This window comes from Megalops cyprinoides, chromosome 7, assembly GCF_013368585.1.
Source record: "Megalops cyprinoides isolate fMegCyp1 chromosome 7, fMegCyp1.pri, whole genome shotgun sequence".
NCBI lineage: Eukaryota > Metazoa > Chordata > Actinopteri > Elopiformes > Megalopidae > Megalops > Megalops cyprinoides.
In genome coordinates, this window is record NC_050589.1 from 10595227 (window position 1) to 10609071 (window position 13845).

Sequence of the window (13845 nt, forward strand, 5' to 3'; positions counted from 1 at the left end):
ATGTGTCTGCCTGTGGCAGAGACAGACAACAGACATGATTTACACTGTTTGTGGTTAAAATCAAACCTGTGGAGCAATGTTACTGTTTACACTGAGTTTTGAAGGGGGGGGGTATATCTTGTGAGGTCATGTACTAAAATGCTTTGGCAACACTGGAAAATCCTTTAATGCAAATGAAAGCAAGTCTTTTAGAGAGAAGCTACAGGGAGTGAGAATAGAGACAGAACACACTCAGGACACAGTGCTCGTTTAAAAACGTTCTCTCAGTAACTCTATTTCTGTATTAATGTACAACCGTTGAAAATTACAGATTTTTTTTTTGTTTTTCATTTTTTTCCTTTTTTTAAATGATCTAACTCTATTAACAGCCATTTCTCCAAAAAAAAAAAAAAAACAAAACAAAAGAAAAAAAAACAAAAAAAAATATTGAACAATGTGCAGAAAAAGTAAAAGGACATAAAGGTGGAGGGGAGATTAGATGAGGAGAGTTAGAATGTGTGTCTGCTTCTCCTGCTCACCAGTGTGTCTGCCTGTGTGTCTGTCCCTTTCCCTGTGTGTCTGCATGCGTGTGCGTGTGTGAGAATGTGGTGGTGCTGTTGTCAGCAGATGATGGGGGAGAGGGGGGGTGGGGGTGGGAGGTGAAACTAATGCGCTCGTGCCATTCGGAGACCCAGGCCTCCACACTCCAGCACAGCGAGAGGAAGAGGACAAAGAGAGGGATGGATGAAGGAGTGAAGAAGCTCCTGGGGGTCGCTCGGGACGACAGAGACGGACACTCAGGTGTCGTGGAAATCCTTGAGCAGCGTGCGTCTCCTCTGCTCGGCGATGTGCATCTGATTCTCCAGATCCTGCGGGAGAGAGAGCGCCACCATCCCAGGTCAGAGGCCATTCACTGCACCCCACGTGCTTTATGCTCTGAATTACAAAAGCAGACAGTTTCTCTGGACAGCTGATCAGGCTTGGGGGGGGGGGGGGGGGGGGGGGTTAGGAATCTCGTCAGAAGGACTGAGGTGGAGGGGATAAATCTTGTATCTTCATGCACTGAAATGTTTTGGCAGCACTACATAACTCCCATCATGATCCCAATACCCCTCCACACACAATCAAGTCTCATGTCTCTGACGGTGCCACACGCTCCTACCTACAGAGAGTGGCACTATCAGACAGCCACACCGCACTAACAATCTAGTAGCAAAATGATGCCATTTTGTGCACAATCTCTTATCCATATAAGACGACATTCCACCTCTTTAGTGCGCACCCCCCACCACCCCCGCCCAAAAAAACATACCCCTCTGTCATTGGCGCTCAGCTCCCCCTCTCCAACCCCTCTCTCGTAGCTGTCGGCTCTCTCCACCTTCCAGGACAGGTTCTCTATCTCCGCCTCCAGCTGCGCCTGCTGGTACTCAAACTGGAGGGAAAGGCAGAGAGGGTGGGGGAGGGAGGAGGGGTGAGTACACACACACTTGTAAAGTCACAAACACAGTCCTCTGCAAACCCTGGGTGGCAGCGCGGCATAGTGGTTAGGGAGCAGGACTCGTAACCAAAAGATACCGATGTAAGTCGTTCTGGATAAGAGCATCTGCTAAATGCCAATAATGTAAATGTGAATGTAAACTGTGGCTAAAATGATGATTGGCTATTTTAACAGTGTCACCACAGTGACACAGTGTCACCTGCCTATCATGCGCAGAATGCTGGTAGCAACACAGCCACACGGAGCAAGCAGTGGAAGCAGCACGTGTACCTGCAGTTACATCTTTCAGAAATATTTGCACGACGACGTGTACCCAGAAATACAGACCCAGAAGTGGGCAGGACAAACTAGAGCTTGTATGGATTAGCTAGCTGTCAGAAAATGAACATCCATACGCTCACACATTAAACCCAGAAAGCTGTCCACTTAAAAGCAGCTCTGGACATATTCGCAGCAGGGACAACGAAATGCGATCAGATGAAAAGATCATTTTGTTTTCATGAGCTACGAGCATCATGGGAAAACGCAGTGCATAAAAATCAGCCAAAAACATTTGGGTTTGGAAGAGCGATCCCTGACCCCCGATTACAATCCCCCGAGGAATGATGCATAACCAGGATAAGACCCTGAAATCGCTTTGACAGTACCAATTAAGTACAAGTGGAAAAGTGCACCCATCAAGCCTGAATGGTCCACTGATTCTGAACCATTTCCCAGGATTTTCAGAAGTACAAACACAGAAAACAGCAACATCATTGCTCTCATTACATGGATGAACTGTTACCTATTAGATTTCATTATGAAGTAGTGATTATGGAAGCAGCGATTCATGCTGCTGGTTTTTTATTCTTATAGGCATGAATCTGAATTTCCAATGAATGTTCATGAGTTTGTCTAATAATTCTTTGCATAGACATTGCTTATGGATAAAGCTGCATATACCCTTATCCTTCAAATTTTCTGCTATGCCTACATGGTGAATTTTTTTTACACACACTGATACAGTTATTTGTCTAAGATATATTTCTACATTTACATTCATTTGGCAGACGCTTTTTTCCAAAGCGACTTACATAGGTTACAGTTCTTTACAATGTTATCCATTTATACAGCTGGATATTTACTGAGGCAACTGTGGGTTAAGTACCTTGCCCAAGGGTACAGCAGCAGTGTCCCAGCGGGGATTGAACCGGCAACCTTTTGGTTACAAGTCCTGCTCCTTAACCACTATGCAACACTGCTTTTCTAGTAATACATACTCTATTTACTTGTAATTAATCTGTGAGAATGCCACAAACTGGTGCTTATATAATACATCACATGTACTGCACCGTTCTAGATTCTTTGAGTCTGTGTGTCCCCTGTCTAATATTTATTCTGTTATATATGTTCCCTATTCTGGAGTGTTGAATGTTGTTTCCGCTTAGCTTGTTAGCTAGCTACAAAAATGAACACATCTTAATCTGGTCAACCTCTGCACAATACATGGCAAATGAACAAACGCATGAAACCGAACCTTTGACAATCTGAGCTTTTGCATTGCGTAACTAACAGCTAAACCCGCCTGTGCTGCTCCAGGAACCACAAGAAGCAAAATATTTGTTTGTAAATCCAGCTGTAGTCAGAAGTAGTATTTTCTTCTCTATTGTTTTTTCTCTTTCAGAGGCGGCTAATAGGCCTAAGTACAGGTTTAAACCTGCTGACAGAAGCAGGACTCTTCGTTGCTGAGCGCTTGATGCGCCCCTCAAAGACAGACAGACAGACACACGCCCACATCTCACCAGCTTCTTGCGGGGTCCGGACTCCATGTAGTAGGCGTAGGGGTAGGTATACTGCAGCGTGTAGCGACACTGCGGACAGGACAGCAAAGGGTTAACCTTGCCCTGCATCGCGGGGCATCGCTCAGTATGCTCCTCTACAGCAGCATCTCTGAAGGTCAGCATTTGCACTGTGTTTGTGTGAGAGTGAATGTAAACAGGGGGAGTGTGTGCGCTCAGTATTGGCATGCTATGAGCTCTCTACCTTGGCCAGCAGCTTGGCAGCGTTTTGCATGTACTGCCAGTCGATCCAGGTGCCCAGGTTGTTCATCACTCTCTCCTGGATCTTCTCCTGGATCCGCTGGTAGGTCTGAGCCTCCAGCTGCAGGCTCTTGTTGTGGTTCTCCCACTGCGGACAGAAACACGTGGACAGAGACGGTCACCACGCTTTACTGCAACCACACAGAACCTGCATCCCACTGTGAAAGGCATATCAGATTAGATACAGAAGGAGACAGACACAGAGAGTCTGTTTTCCTCTGAAATCCTCGTTCACCTTCATTAGGAGGAATTTTAAACCATTCCTTTAATGTTTGTAATCCCTCATCCTTCCAAAGCAGGAGTGGTATTTCAGAGGCGTGTGTGTGTGTGTGTGTGTACGCGCGCACGCACTGAGCACTTCCTCTCTCACCCTCTCGAAGTAGAAGAGGTATTTCTTGAGTGCCTCTCTGGCCTGGGCCTGCTGGCTCTGGTTAACGATGTCAGGGTTCTCCTTGTAACGGCTGCACTCATAGTACTCACTGCCATGGGTCTTCCAGTCCCCTAGACACATCCAGCAGAAATCTGCATACATGCATGCATACACACACACACATACACACACACACACACACAGAGTGAGAGACACATCAGATCAGCATCACATAATCTGATAATGGCGGCTGATGAACACTTGACACTGAACTGGCCCAAGCTGTATTGAAAATTAGCTCAATTTAGCTGTGCTTGTAGTAGAACTGGTTGCTTACCGTGCTTGCACTTGGAGCATTGCTGTAAACAGAATGAGAGAAAGACAGGTCAGGACACAGCACTCACAGTCCCTCACCTACACCAAATCTGTCCGTCTCTGCTGAGTGCCTACCAGGGCAAGCACTTCCTGCTTTTTCCCTCCTTCCCACTCACCAATCAGCAGCATTAGCCCCTACAGTAAAGTTATCTTTCCATTACAGGTACTATAATCATGAATTAAACATCCATAGAAAAGCAACATGATGCTGCCATTATCCTGCTTAAGAGTCTCCCAGATCACAGCTTATCACTTACGGTCTGCAGGGGAAATAATACTCCTGTCACGTTAGAAACTGCAGGTTATTCAGTGCTAACATCCCGGACAGTGAATGGCAGCGCACTGACTCAGTCCTACTCTCCTCTCTCCGAAGGCACTGGTCTCGTGTGGGCTGCTTTCCTTTCCTTGTTTTCACCAGCCCTGACATTCACCAAGCCATCACACCTCATCACCTGTGCCAAATCATCTCTCTGCCAAAGGAGGTGATGCAGACTTTTGTGCAACGTTCAAAGCAGTCTGCATACCTCACTCATGAACGGTGAGATGCACACAAAACGCTCAGCATATGAGTGAATATAACTTATGCAACTTAAACTGCAACTTTACTAAAATTCCTAAATTCAATGTGCTTGGTTTAGTTGGTATTTATATTTCACAGCTAGGAACCAGCTTCACAGTGGAGGGATCTTAGTTTCCTTCCACAAGAATGATATGCTCTGGAATAAATGTGACATTCTATCTCTGTGCAGCAAGTCCTTTAAATGATGCAAGTGGCTGTCCTGGCCTGAACCACCAGGTGCTTTATTTATTTATTTTTTTTAAGGGAAATGGTTCATCAATTCAACTCTGCGAAGGCGTTAAGGCTTCTAATTCATGCCTCCAATCCCACGAATGCACTGTGAAGACAGCTGCATCCTGTTAACACACATGTGCCTCACACGTCTGCCCTTCGGCTCCAAAGTGGACTAAATTGTGTACACTGACTCATTTGATGAAGGACAATTACATACATTCAAATTCCACACAGTAAGATTAAATTATATCTACAGCTATAAGTGATGCGTTGAAGTCTGTATTGATGAATTTATAACAACAAAGATGTAGAGGCTATAGAAAAATAGAAAGTAACAAAAAAAAAAAGTAACAAAACCTGTTCCAGCCCTTAAAAAGATGTGCCCTCTCAAGAGACAGAATCTCTTTAATCCCAGTGAAAGAAGGCTGACAGGGGATTCAGCTGCCATCTTTCAAAAATGTAAAGGGGATTAATGGCGTAGGCCAGAGGCTATTTCAGGCTCAGGTCTCCTCACAGAGCCAGAGGGCACAGGTGCAAATGAATGCATTTCAAACTGCCTTTAGAAAATATGCCTTCACACAGATAGAATCTGCCAGAATCTGCAGTGGAGAGAGAGACTAGTGCTGCACACGACTGATCTCGACAGAAACAGATTCACTTCAGATAGCAGGATAATGGCTTGCTAGGCTGGGCTGAATAACCTGTTATCATTACACTTCACAGTATTCTGAGCCCTTCAGGCCACCTCCCTTTTGAAAGTAAAATGGATTTTTAACGTATTCCGTTGAGCGGAAAAAACGAAGCCACAATGCTGTTTAAAATGAAGACCCTCTCTAAAACAAACGGCCCTCTTTCTGAGAGGACCCGCTGCATGAATGACTGCGTGGGCATCAGTGCAGTCCACTCACCATGTGGTTGCAGCCTCCATTCTTCTCAATGCAAATATTGCACTTAGGACACTGAAATGAGACAAGAGAATGTTACTACAGCTGCGCAGGCTTGTACGTATGTGAGTGCGTTTGTGTTTGAGTGGGTGAACGTGTGTGCGCATGAGTATGGGTGTACGCTGTGTGTAGTGTGTGTGTGCGTATGTCTGCACAGTGTGTGCAGTGCCTGTGTCTCTGTGTCCATGAGTGTGGGTGTGTGGTGTGTGTAGTGTGTGAATATGTGTGTGCACACGTGAATGTAGGTGTATGGTGTGTGTAGTGTGTGTGTGTACATCTATGTTTGTGACAGCGCGTATGTGTGCAGTGTGTGTATGTGTGTGTGTGGTATGTGTAGTGTGTGCAGTATGTGCGTGTACCCCCCCGCATGTACCCCCCACACCCCAGTCTCTCACATCTTTAGTGTGCGCGCTGATGTAATTAGCCGTCTCAGAGTCATCAGCACATTTGGTCAGCCACTTCCGTATCGTTGCGCAGTCCGTAGGAGCGTGGTACATCTGCCGACATTTAAAGCTGACACAGCGGGAGACAGACAGGAGAGGCAGAAAGAGAGAGGACAAACAGATTAACACAGGAGCACCCCTCTCCTGCAACGTTACAGCCGTATCGCGTTCGGTGCAAACATGCACTGGAAAGAGAGTGGCACGTGAAAGGCCAGAAGGAGTATGTGTGCATCTGTGCATATGTATGTGTGTGTGTGTGTGTGTGTGTATGTGTAAGAGTGTGTGCATATGTGTGCACGTCTGTGCGAGTGTGTGTATTGTGCAGACGCATGGGCTTCCTCACCAGAAGACCTCGCTGCAGCGGCTGCACTGCACTCTGCGCGCCCGTGGCTCCTGCACCTGGATGACCATGGGACAGTCGGCCCCTGGACACAGCTGCAGCTGGAAGTGACTCTGTGGTGTGGGGAGGGGGGGGAGAGAGCGGGGGCCGCAAGTTCATTTCTGCTCCGTTTCCGACAAGTCTACCGCCAAGAACATCGGTGATGGTGTCACTTCCTGTGACACGGCAGCACGGCAGTCATGTCTGAACGCGAACACAATGCCGGCGATTGTTCGGATGACGGCTCGTACCACACAACCGTGCAAGACTGTGCTGAAGGCTCATTGTCTTTTTATATGCAGGAATTCTTAGAGAGGTAGAACTGGAGCGTAATATTCAAGATCCTGTAGTGGTGACTAACATTTTGTGTGGGCATTAATACTGCTGTCGGTGTTTGCTGAGTAATTGTTGTACTGATCTTGATCATCGTGAGTGTATTTAGCGAATTTATGAATGGCGCTGTACTACTTAATCCAGGAAATCATTTTGTCCTTGTTTGCACTGCTCCTGACCAATCACTGCCTGCTTTGGGATTTGTCCTGTTCTGCCCTGTGACTACAAAAGATGCAGGTCATTGTCTGCTATCTGACCAGCAGCAACGCTCTGACTAATGTTACACACCGAAAGGTTGGTTCTAGCAGGAAAAAACTGGGAACCTAACCTCTCAAATTTGTTATTTATGACACTGAGAAGACCCATCATAGGACTTAACGCTGATCATCAAGATTCAAATACAGCCTGCCCATGCCAGGCACTGAGCAGGAGAAAACAGAGAGAAAGAGAGACACACCTCCACATAGTCTCTGAAGAGGTAGCGTCTGTATCTGTCCTTCAGCTCCTCGCTGGGGAGCAGGGGGAGCACAAAGTCCTCTGGCATTTGGAGGGAGCAGTCCTGAGCCATACATGAGATACCTGAAAAAGCACACGCAACCACACACACGCACAGGCACGCACACACAGAAACACACACACACACACACGTAGGCACATGCGCGCACGCACACACATACACACAGAGGCCAGAGTTAAACACAGCGCTTATTTTACAGTTTTGGAGGTGTTGGAGCTCTTCCTCTGACAGCACCTCAAGAGTCTGACTGCTGTCATGCTGAGTGATGAACACTAAGATTCACAGCTTATTTACTTCAACTGTACGATGTATGATTTTACAAAATCACCGCAAAACATTATAGATGAACATCTGGAAAATGCTAGATGAACAATAAGAGTTTATGCTGGATGTCGAGCACATATTCCTTACTGATTCCTGTTACAGGAGAACCTCAATGACAAGTGTTGAAAAACTGAACACATCTAATGCAAAACCAAACTAAAATATCACAACAGCATTTTTAAAGAAAATAATGTTGTCAAAATAATTTTGAAATAGCTGCAATTGTTGAGACTAAATATTCCAGTGTAATACTGACTCCTCCAGTTTTGCACTCTGTGTCTCTCTGAGTTTAAAAAAAACAGGTACTAACACAAACTTTGGATGACAAGATGGTTATCTTCCCATTTCTTCCTGTTTTGCAAGTGCAATGGATTATGGGTATTACGGAGTGCAAACTTCTAATTCACCAGTTAAGTGCCATTTCTCAGTAAATGGCATCATAAGGTACACTGAACTGTTCGACTGGAATACGAGTTTCAGCAACCAAGTGAATTTCAAGAGAAAAATGCTAAAGGTTAAGGAATGTGGACGGACAAAAGACCACATATGCCACTCCCTTGCATTGCAGAATTGAATGTCTGCACTCATTTCTACCCATAATGCAGTGGTTCTAAGACTGACATCGTTTTCAATGGTAACATCAGGAAGTTCTCTCTCTCTTCATTCTAGGCTCTTCAGAATAGCTGTGCTATGTACTGTATGGTCTACATCAGTGAATTACTATTTTTAAAAAACAAGCCACACCTATCGTACTGAAACTAATGACTAATTTACTAAAGCTAAACACTGGCCCTACTGACAGGCAGAGAGGCACTTTTTGGATTGGGAAAGACAAATTTGACACCTGAGAGATTTAACAGTTTAAAATTAACTTCAAACAATGTACATTTAAACAAACGTTCTACAGACAGCTGGTGCATTATCAACCGCACTTTAAACCGCACAGTAATGTAATGTAATGTAATGTCTGACTTCGAGACCGGACCACTCCCCTTGTTCCCGTGTCAGACAGGGTCACCTCCACCGCCCGCATGACCCCGGGTACTCACCCACTCCCACCCCGTCCTTGACAAGCACGGTGCAGTGCTGCTCCCAGCAGGATTTGCAGAAGGAGTGCTGGCAGGGCAGGGAGAGCAGAGCATCCTTTCGCACCAGCTGCAGACACACCCCACACTGCAGCGACTGAGGGGACGCCTGGGGGAAAGGGACGTTTCAAACGCGCATGCAAACACACACACACACACGCGCGCGCACACACACACACACGCAAACACACACACACACACGCAAACACACACACACACGCGCGCACGCATGCACACACGCACGCACACACACACACAGTTCTAGCATTAACACGCTCAGTTCTGACACTAAAATACAACATTATGGTGCTGACACATGTATGTATGGAGCTGAAAATGAGTCCTAGTACTCACTGTCACAGATCTGCAGGTGCTGGGTTGGACCTGGGCCTCGCAAAGCAGCTGGGAGGAGTTGGACTTGTACCTGAAACCATAAGCAAAGCAGTGAGCACCCCTTCTGCAGCAGGTGTGTGTACGTTTCTGTGTGTGTGTGTGTACGTGTAACTTTACCTGTCCAGTATTACAGACACCTGCCAGTGAAAATGGACAAGGACCAGCTTTGCGACAGCAGGCAGCACCTGGAGAGAGGAGAAGAAGAAAGGCGAGCGTGACAGATTATCACAACCACCCTCTGACATCCTAAAGGCGATCACAACATGATGATAAGGATCACAGAATTTTCCATAACCAGGAGGCGAGCTGCTCAAAATTTACATACATTAGGCTGATGTACTGTTCAGACAGACAAGCCTGGAGGTTTGGACAGGCGGTTCATCACTTTAGCATCTCTCCTAAGGATATCTGCCACATCACTTATCATTCAAATGGTGACCAATCTGCCTGTCACTGAGCCATGAATGCCCCTCCCCCTCTTTCAAAGCCCCTCCCACCTTCAGGGCACTGGCTACACTGTTGACCTCCTCTGTCAGGACTCTCTGGCTCTCCCTGTAGGTGAGACAGGTGAACTGGTACTCTTCCGGATCAAAGGCGTCCGCCCCCTGCTCCACATCGCTGGCCACGCCCTCATAGTAGTCCACAATGTCACCCTGGTCTTCTTCCTCTGCCCCTTCGTCCTCCTCAGAGTTGGGGTCGAAGTCATCCTCGTTGCTGTCGGAGGCCTGGCTGTTCATGTCCACAGACATTCCCCGGAGCCCGCCCTCGCTGACACCCTCCACCAATCAGCACTCAACGCTCAGGAAACTACAACTCCCAGAGGCCTCTGTGCTCAGCAGCAGCGGAAGAAGCAGAAGAAGTCGCACTGCCAGTCACTCATGAGGTACTCTTAAGGTGGATACGCTGAGAGGAGATGAAGACCTGGCGGGCGGAAGTTGAGGGGGAAGAAAGGTGCAGAATAAAGGCAACAGGAAAGTAGAGGGAGACATGAGGAAGGGGGGAGAGAACGAAGTAACGTTATGAAAAACAATCATTGCCACAAGCAGAAAACAGTCACTTAACCAGTGGACAGTAATATACAGTAGCAGTTAAGGGGGGTCTGCAGAAGTGGCCAGTAATCTGCACTGAGATGCTGGAACTCAAGTGAAATGAGTGACATTTAGTGTAGGGCACAGAGATCAAATGTAATTCTATAGCCTGCAGCCCAGGTCTAAAACACTAAATATACCAGTACATGCAATGCTACAAAAAAACAAGAAAAAAAACCTGACAAATATACGACGGCCACAAATACATTGAGAGAAATTATCCATTGCCTGGTTTACAAACTAAATAAATATCGGAACTCAACGCGTGAAGCATTCAACCAGTCCTTGAGTTGTAACGAAACGGGACAAACGTTACTTCTCTCTCTGCTCAGAAAAAAACCGATGGGTGTACGAATCAACAGATGCACCGAACAGCATGGCACGCAAAACTGCTTTTTACGTAACGCTTAAAATAACAATCGATGCATTACCAGACTCAAACCGGTCAGAGAGGGCAAAACACCAGCCGCATGAGTGACAATGGCGTGATAAGCCATCGATAAAAACAGCAGTTACAAAACGCCATCTCACACCTAACACGTTGGGTTTGGTTTCGCTAACTTACTAATCTAGGCACGACAAAAGGGTTGTGACCGGGACAAGGGATTGTTACCTCGGCGCCAATGCAGACTGGTAACGTGTCCAACTAGCGATCACCCAGGCCTGGGTCAGTGGATGCCATCGACCCACGACTCCCTGCCTCGCATTCCGATCGCTGCTAAAAATAGCCTCTTGCGCATGGAAACATCAGATATTGTGGCTCGCTGGCTAGGTGATAACGGTCCAACTCCAAAGAAAAGCAGTTAGCTAGCTACCTGGCAGAAAACAGACAGGGGACAGATTCGGCCAACACAAATCACGGAGGTTCGGTTTGTTTGTTAGCTAGCGAGTTCGCTAGCCATCGCAGCCAGTGCATCAGAGTGTCAATCCAAATCTAGTAACGGAGAGCAGAGAGCTTTCTACCAATATATGGAACCCGTCAGTAGTAACATTTCGACTAGATTTCACTCTCCTCGAAGGAAAACTGCGAGTATCGCAAGCTTTGTCCCACCCTCTATCCCTCTGCCGCTGCGATCCGTAACCTCTGCCCCCCGAGACAGCGAACGCCTCTCACTCCAGTCCCGGGATGCGCATGTAAACAAGGCCCAGCGCGGCGGATAAGCGCCCGCACACGTCTCGCCGGAGACGTCTCCCTTTCCGGCCCGCCGAGCCCTCCGCACTTACCCCCGGGGCCGCGTCGAGGCGCCTGGCTGTGTGCGCCCGGGACGGCAGCAGAAACTCGGAATCGGTTCGGTTCGGCTTCCACAGGCTCGGTGAGCAGGAAGACAGGAACTACAGGGGGATTCGCCCGCTGCGTCACTTCCGCCTTCGATCACGGTCGCGAGCGCTCTGCTCCCCCCGCCTCGAGCCGATCCAGGATCAGCTTAGCCTGCCTCAGCTGCGTCACTTCCGCCTTTCCCCGAGGCGGACTTTTTCAGTCCTGAGCGCTTTGTGCTCCCGGGAGCTGTTCCCGGATCAGCTTATCCTGCTCTAATCGGAACCGCGGTCCTAACAGGATTAAACCGACTCAGGGTCAGGGTTTGGTGGAGGAGTTTGATGTTATTCGCGCACACTTATTATACGTGACATTTCAAAAGCTGCATGAGCAGTCAGCTGACTTTTTAAAAAAGAGCAAAGCCAGCTAACTACTGCTCTCTTTGAACCAATAAAGTTTAAGGCTATAACATTACATTGAAATCTCCCTGATTGAACAGTATTTGTAGCTAATCATTACTGTCTAACGCTGTCGACAGATTGTTGGACTGTTGGTCTGGTCAATACAGGTACGCCACAGGGATCAGTCTTAGGACCTATACTCTTAACAATTCATATGCAAACACTTTGGTCACAGAGTTGAAAATACAACATTTTTGTCTCTATTAGATGACACAGTTGTGCAACATTAGTAAACAATTGCAAGGGGCTTTTAATGCAGTCTGGTTAGCCTGCTCTAGATGAAACTTGTATTAAAGGTGGAAAAACTGAATGGTGTTCTCAAGATAAAAAAAAATACCTGCTGAACCCCACATGATAATAGTGGGAAGAAGCAAACTGCGGTGGTTTCAACCTATAAATGTCCTGTTTTTCTCCTTGATCCTATCTCTTAAATCTCACATTGCACATCTTGTTAAAAAGCAAAGGGTGAAGACATTTTTTCTAAGGCTGATATATGAGCATTTGTGTAGCCAGTTGCATTACCTTGGTTTTATTTTTGTCAAAGCAGAAGTTTAGATGTCTGAAATTAGTGTGCATGCACACTTAGATGAAGGCTGACCTGCTAGAATATCTCTGTAATCTTGACAACATGGTTGTGACTGTACTGATGGCCTTCACTCAGATAAGGCAGTTGTAATCTTTTCCGTCAGTGTCTTTCATTCTGTGATCTTTTCGCTTTGGTATCCTGGGAGAAGAGAAGCAAATCTTAAGTAATAATTAACTTACAACCATAAGACTGCAGGCTGAGCGTAGCATTTAACATGGATTGCTTCAGTGAATACTGTATCATAAAGGTAAACTATTATACCAAAGTGTTTTTATATTATAATCAGTGTACTAAGGCCATCAGCATATTAAGGCCAAAAGCTATCAGCTGGAAGAGCAGTATGTTTGCCAGCATGTCTGTCACACAGCATTTGCCTCAGTGCAGTGGATTTGACTTAGAAATCAGTTAACTTGAATAAGTACCAATAAGATGAAGGCTTATTGTGTAACTGTGCACAGAACTGCTTTAGCCCAGAACCCAAGGTGATTTCTTCCCTCCTGTGCTGCAGAGCTGAATTAAATGTAACTGAATTTGTCTTTATGAAACTATATTTAAAGGTATTTCTGGATTTTGTCATCAGTTTTTTAGTTTATGTTCCTACCTCAGCTCCTTTGTTTATTTTGTTATTATGATTATTACCTATACTGGAATACCATAATTTAATTACTGGCATAGGCATTTGAATTTATTTATTATTCATCTTATTAATACAAGCTAGCAGCATAAGATGTATTTATCCACTACAAAAGCAGCAGGAAAAATGTATTTCAGTTTTGGTCATGTTTACTGGTTCCTGATTGGATTTCATCAGTATGGTTCTACTGAACTCCAGTTGTAGTCACACTAGAAAAACACCTCATAGACGCTTATCTTTGTATAACCCTTCCTTCATTGTTAGCTACAGAGGACATGCTGGCAAATCACAGCCAGGTATATGCAGCTGA

At 46.1% G+C, this 13845-nt stretch overlaps 1 protein-coding gene across 1 annotated transcript; it reads right to left on the reverse strand.

The window, feature by feature from the left end:
- Positions 1-441: 441 nt before the first annotated feature.
- On the reverse strand, positions 442-11991 carry arih2 (ariadne homolog 2 (Drosophila)). The gene is made up of 15 exons (XM_036533142.1): positions 11824-11991; positions 10009-10432; positions 9629-9696; positions 9473-9542; positions 9083-9227; positions 7650-7771; positions 6824-6933; positions 6433-6550; positions 6002-6052; positions 4263-4284; positions 3926-4077; positions 3500-3643; positions 3259-3327; positions 1292-1411; positions 442-848 (listed from the first exon to the last, which is right to left on the reverse strand). Exons 2-15 carry the CDS (start codon positions 10258-10260, stop codon positions 777-779), a joined length of 1515 nt encoding a protein of 504 aa, XP_036389035.1. The 5' UTR covers positions 10261-10432; positions 11824-11991; the 3' UTR covers positions 442-776.
- Between the last annotated feature and the right edge of the window lie 1854 nt (positions 11992-13845).

What these genes read in the sequence shown, in the direction of transcription:
- arih2 (XM_036533142.1), bottom strand. Translation starts at nt 10,260, where the DNA reads ATGTCTGTGGACATGAACAGCCAGGCCTCCGACAGCAACGAGGATGAC. An exon ending in GTGTAGCCAGTGCCCTGAAG is followed by an intron (nt 9,697 to 10,008) that starts GTGGGAGGGGCT and finishes TCCTCTCTCCAG; the next exon opens with GTGCTGCCTGCTGTCGCAAA. An exon ending in TGAGCGCCAATGACAGAGGG is followed by an intron (nt 849 to 1,291) that starts GTATGTTTTTTT and finishes TCTCTCCCGCAG; the next exon opens with GATCTGGAGAATCAGATGCA.